Consider the following 6,484-nt stretch of genomic DNA (forward strand, 5'->3'; position numbering starts at 1 on the left):
ATAAATCCAAAAGTTATGGTTAAATTATGCAGTTAATGTTTCCATCCGATAAATATTACCTCATTCACGATGAAAATAAAATTAATTACACAATTTTCTAGAAAAAGTGCTCAAGATTTCATTATTGATTCATATTATTTGTAATTAATTAGCTAACTCTTATTCCCATATGTAATGGGATAAGGGGAGGTAGGATAGTAGGTTGCCTTCAACGTCAGGTTGAGAGTAGACCTCCAAATTATGAAATGCCCTTCGTGGGACTCGATCCCACAATCCCAAGGTTAAAAATCTTATGCTCTACCAACTGAGCTGGATGGTCATTTCTTAACCTTGAGGTCATGGGATCGAGTCCCACAGAGGGCATTTCATAATTTGGAGGTCTCCCACGGAAACTGCTCTCAACCTGGCGTTGGGAGCAACCTATTATCTTACCTCCCCTTACCCCATTACATATGGGAATAAGGGTTAGCTAATATTATTTGTAATTAATTAAACGAGTTGTTGAATTGTACCATAAAAAGAAAATTTTCAACATTCACTTTTTGACTCAAGCACCTTAAATTGAATGCTGCCATTTTTTTTTCTGAATTAGAGATAATAATTTCAATACGATCAAAATATCTGATAGGGAGATTATTTTTACTAAAATTTAAAACAGTGTATAATATAAAATTAATTTAAATAAAATATATTAAAATCTAATTAAAAAAAATTATTAGCTTATAATTTATGTCAATACTATTTAATGAAATATAAAATATAAAAATGTGTTTTTTCTCTTCCTGCTCTAGAGTTTATGGTAGAATATGCTGTTGAGCACAGGGAGGTTGGGTCATATTTTGAGAGAGACGTGTTTTGACCATACACCTCATATATAACTTGCATTTCATTAAATTATTGATAAAAATTATATATGAAATTCTTTTATTATTTATATCAAATGGCATTTTCTCTTTTCCTCTTCAATCTAATAATAAAATTTGCCAAACGCATTAAAAAGTAAACGAAAAATAGCCAACAGAAAACATGTTAATTAACTTGAACCCTGTTCACACCTTACATAAACTAGGATTAGGATTAGTTTAATTATGGGTTAATCATTAATTAATCCTTTGTCCAAGTTGACAAATCCCATCATAAATATTACATTTTTTAATGTCGGTATGTTCAAACTCAATTCAAACATGATTTGTTCATCTTTTGTATCTGTTTTTCTCTCTCCTCTATCAAATCTGTGCCGTTGGTTCTTGATAAACCACTCGATGAGGTCCGTCAAACTACATGGTGTGAACATTTCATTTGGTCGGTATCTGCCCATGCTTTTTTGCTCCCACGTTTATGAAAAAAAAATATATTCATATATGAAATAGATAAAATTTAAACTCTAATTTTACAATTAAATTAAAAATATATCGCCGAAATAAAATAAAGACTGAACAATATTTTTGACCTTAACTTTAACATTTTAATATTTTAATCCTTAAGTTTTATTTTATTTCTTATCAATTAACCTAAATGTAATATAATAATTTTAAACTAGTGTTAATTATTTTATCATTTTCTATCACACTATCAAATTTTTTTAAAAATAATTAATTTTTCCTTAGTAAAATGACGATGTTGTATTACTTTTTTTAAAATATAATTTTTAGCATTTTAAAATTTTAATGGTACGGCATAAAAAGTAATTTCTACCAACATTTCAATAAGGATAAATTAATTTTATTATTTTACATTGTTTAGATTAATGTTAAAGAAAAAGAAAAATTAAAAAATAGAAAGAGCACAATATAAATTTAAGATTTAAATAATTAAAGATAAAGTTAATAATAAAAAGGTTTAAAATTCAACTTAATTTATTAATAATAAAAGTTTATTAATGTAATTGAATGAAATGTAAAATCTTGTAACATAATCAAAGAAATATATTAAATTTAAAAACCTAAAATGTAAATTACCTGACATTTTAAGTGGATGGTTTTCTAAAAGAATAGTGGTATTTTAAAAGTAATTAGAGAACTCATGTAAATTACTTTAAAAATAACTCTTTGTAATTTAGAAAATAATAATTTTATTTCTACGAATTAAACAATTTAAGTGATTAAAAGGATAATTATTATTTTTAAATATTTTGAGTTCGAGCACATCGTTTGTGAGAGTATTTGAGCATTTATTATCAAATAATTTAGAATTCTCACATATAGGGTTGTTCAAATGGTTAATTCGACCACCGACCGAACTGAATATTCATTAATCGAATTAATCAAATTTTTTTCTTTCACAGTTAACGGAACTAAACTTTTTTTTTAAAATATTAACCGAACTGAATAAAGTCTAGTTATTTCGGTCGATTAACCAAATTAACTGATTTTTTTTAATAATTTTCTAATTATATTAATTTGAATATATGAGAAGTAATTTTTTAATTTGGGTTAAAATTTATTATGTATTAATAATTTAATGATTCTAGTGTGGCTAAAAAATAAATGGGTATTAATTCATAATGTGTTTGAGCTTAAAATATATATTTAATATATATAATATTTAATAATTTCAGTTGATTAACCAATTTCGAGTCCAATTAATAGTTGATTGTATATTAAAAGATATTAACTATTCCCTAATTGAACTAATTTGGTAACCAATCAAATTAATTCAATTCAATCGATTAATTCGATTAAAATCACACACTATTTGTTTTTAATGATAAATGATTACAATAAAATCACTTTATAATTGTATAATGGTTATATCAACGTCAATCTCATAATTAATTGATATTTGAATAATTTATCCTAAAAATTTCAAATTATATATATATATATATTTCCACCCTGAACAGAGTGGATACAATTTGATATTTGATACCAAGTACAATGAATATTAAAGGAAAATAAAAATATATTCATATCTAACCCTATCTATAACATGGATCCCACACGTGTCTGATAACATCTATGTAGAGTTATAAATTAGAAGAGTGGCGGCGCATGATCAAAGCTTCAGCTTTTAGATTTCCTCGATCCACGTATATATACCACCTCCCTTCATTTCGATTCAAAGGCTATACAATCTTCTCTTTTTCAACAAAAGGAAAAAATATCACAAAGATTAAAATTTGGTTTTCATGTGCTTACTCAACAAGGTGGCGCACCAAAGAGGTTCAAGTCAGCACGCCAGGTTTCCTCATGGCGGCGGTGGTGAAGAGGATGAACAACAAGAATATTCCCAGTTGTCTCAAATCCAAGAACTGAGCCAGCCGATGATGTTTTCCGGGCAACAACAAGGACAATCAACGGAGATGTCTGCAATGGTATCTGTCCTCCCGCATGTCGTGTCGGGGCAACAGAGGGCATTTTCTGATTGGGGTTACGGTGCTAACGTAGCGGGCAAGGTGTCGTCTGGTTTTGCACACAGCAGCTCATCGGCTGATTCTCCTTCCGGTTCTGGCTCGACTTCGGGTCTACGGATAAGTCAAAAACGAGGGCGTGAAGATGAGACTAGCGTTCAATTCATTGAGTCTGCACCAACAAGTGGGATTCAGAGAAGTTTTGCTGATTTTAGAGGCGATTCAGCATCATCTGCTGCAACTTCTGGTATCTATTTTCCATTATAATTTCGCTTTCAATCCAAATCTAGCGAGTTCAGCTCCTGTTTTCATTGCTTATAAGATTGCATAATCTAGAAAATACTTGTTTTCCTATTGTCAACGGTTTGATAAAACCAATATATATATATATATATATATATGGATTACTGTTAATAATAATAATAATAATAATAATACTAATATGTAATATTGCATGTTATCCATTAGCCAGCTTTTGTAAAACTCAAAGGTGCAACTTTCTGCAAGCATTTAAGATTTTCATGGGATTAACTTTCTTTCTCAATAATCTCTAAAGCAGTTTGTGATGAAACTCGGAGCATTGTTGTTGCAGCAGCAGCATCCCATGAAGAAACCGGGGAGCGAAGAAGAAAATATAGAGGCGTAAGGCAAAGGCCATGGGGGAAATGGGCTGCAGAAATACGCGATCCTCACAAAGCAGCAAGAGTTTGGCTCGGCACCTTTGATACTGCAGAAGCCGCCGCAAGAGCCTATGATGAAGCCGCTTTGAGATTCAGGGGAAACAGGGCCAAATTAAATTTTCCCGAACTTGTCAGGGCCGTTCCTCAACCAATGCCTAATTTTCCCGCCACCCAAACACCGGTTTCCAGTTCTCTAACGACCCATTTCCAACCGTCTCATTCTTCACTATTGCCGTCGTTTTACCAAGCTCTCCAGAGCTCCACCGCTGATATGCTGAGAGATTATTGGCAGTACTCTCAGCTGCTACAGAGTTCCGCCGGTGTCCATGAGCAACAAGATACGAGCTCGATGGAACAGATGATTCAATCCTCTCAATTACCCAATATTCAACAACCACTCTTATCTTCTTCTTTTTCACCTTTCCCTTCTTCATTTCTAGCTTCTACTTCTTCTGCTTGCGGCTCTTCATCTTCTTCCTCTGCTTATTTTCCCCTGTTTTTCGCCGAGCAACAACAGATGGACATTTTGAGGCAGCCGTCCGATCAAACTGAGGTAAGTAGGTCAGATTTCTCAGTGCCACCGAGTTCTCATCCCGATCACTATCCTTCATCCACCGGTGCATAGTAATCCCTTTGTTTTACAACATAAAAAAAATATCATTTGAATCCAAATCTTGTCCCCTTTTTCCCATTTAGCTTTAGATTTGATTAGAATTAAAAGAAAAAGACAAGAGGAATATGAAAAGCTTAAGAGGGGGAATACAAACAAAGAGACATTTAGACGTATTAGCTTGGTTCTCGAAAGGGATTTGATGTTTGCTTTCTCTCAATTATCGAACAAAAGATGTAGAAAGAAATCGAACATTCTTTTTTTCCCAAGCCGTCTTCGTTAAGAATGTACTTTTTTTTTTACATTTTATTATTTTGTTTTTCATAATTTATCTTTTATCTAATTTGTGTTTTTAAGAATACTCTTCTCAGAGTTGGGTACAAAAATAATAAAATTATACGGCGTTGAATCCATTAGATTTTCTATTTTGGCTAAATTAATTAGGAAGATAAGAATTATATGTAATTTTTATTTTTTTTCTATTTATCTCAATTTACATTTTGGTTGGGAAAATCTTATATTTGAAAATAAATAGTTTCATATGAAATTTAATTTTTTTTATTTATCATTAAAATAGCAAATGTATTTATATGGTTGAATGAATGCTAGTTGATTTTAGATATTTCAAGTTCAAATATCAGAAATTTTAAGGTATCTATTGTTAAATAGTTGAATATTTATAACATATATCATCATTTAGAAGTATTTTGGATTACTCAAAAATATAATAAATTATATTTTTAATATTTAAATTATTACTTTTGGTCTATTTTAATAATTAAATTTTTATCTTTTTCAAAATAGATTAAAATTTATAGTTTAAGTATTAAATACGTAGTTTACTTAAAAAAATAATCTTTTAATATTTATTGAATTGAACTTATTATAATTTAACCCTTAAAATTAATAGCATAATCTGTGAATGTATGATTTTATATAAAAATATATATTTATCTTCATTCTTGTATATGTACTTATATTTTAAAAATAAATATTTGATTATTTATTTTTTATCATATAAGTGCATGTTTGACAAACACACATTAATGGAGATATAAATTTGATATCTCCCATTTGTAACAAGTAGAATCCATTGATATATTATGTTAATTAAATAAATTAAAATCAAATCAAAATAAAATTTTAATTTATGTACATAAAATTTGAATATAAATGTTCATAAATTGAAGTGCACAAATTTTACTAACATTATCAAGGTCTCATTAATAAATTAAAAAAAATACAATATAACTTATTAAAAGATGATTAAAATAAAAATATAAAAAATAAATGATCAAATAAGTAATTTACTCTTAAAATTTTAGAAAAATACATAAACAGACATGAATTACTGAACTGACCTGTTTGTCACCAAGTATTTTCTTTCTTTCCCTCTTGGAGGTGTTTCCCATTGATGATGTCATCGTTTCGTGCATCTGAAAAACACACGTGACATGGAATGTACAGATAAGGTCAAATGTAAAGGATATGGTCAATAAAGACACGTATAGAGCGTACTAATTACGACAATACCGATAAGAAGCAGTCAACATCGATATGAGACAGAGCAGACGTGTAAGGCTTTGGGATCGGAGTTTTTGTTTATTTTAATTAATTTTCTTTCCAAATTAATCTCATGAGAAAAAGTTTTATAAGTAACACTCATGGGGCACGTGCTCTTAATCGTTTTTTTTTATTATTTTAAAATGAATAGGAGTAGTATATGTTTTAAAGATCTTTAATAATTTGATAATAAATATTTAAATGTTTAATCGTTTTTAATGTTTGAATCTAATTCATTTAAGAATAGCAATTAAGGGTGTAAACGAGCCGAGTCGAGCTCGA

The 6,484-nt window shown here is 29.3% G+C and overlaps 1 protein-coding gene across 1 annotated transcript; it reads left to right on the forward strand.

Moving 5' to 3' along the window:
- Window positions 1-3,059: 3,059 nt before the first annotated feature.
- Window positions 3,060-4,939, forward strand: LOC120154346 (ethylene-responsive transcription factor ERF110-like). Its single transcript, XM_039166122.1, has 2 exons — window positions 3,060-3,596; window positions 3,909-4,939. The coding sequence occupies exons 1-2, from the start codon at window positions 3,128-3,130 to the stop codon at window positions 4,652-4,654; spliced, it is 1,215 nt and encodes a 404-aa protein (XP_039022053.1). The 5' UTR covers window positions 3,060-3,127; the 3' UTR covers window positions 4,655-4,939.
- The last annotated feature ends 1,545 nt before the right edge of the window (window positions 4,940-6,484 follow it).

This window comes from Hibiscus syriacus, unplaced genomic scaffold, assembly GCF_006381635.1.
Source record: "Hibiscus syriacus cultivar Baekdansim isolate YM2019G1 unplaced genomic scaffold, ASM638163v2 tig00111128_pilon, whole genome shotgun sequence".
NCBI lineage: Eukaryota > Viridiplantae > Streptophyta > Magnoliopsida > Malvales > Malvaceae > Hibiscus > Hibiscus syriacus.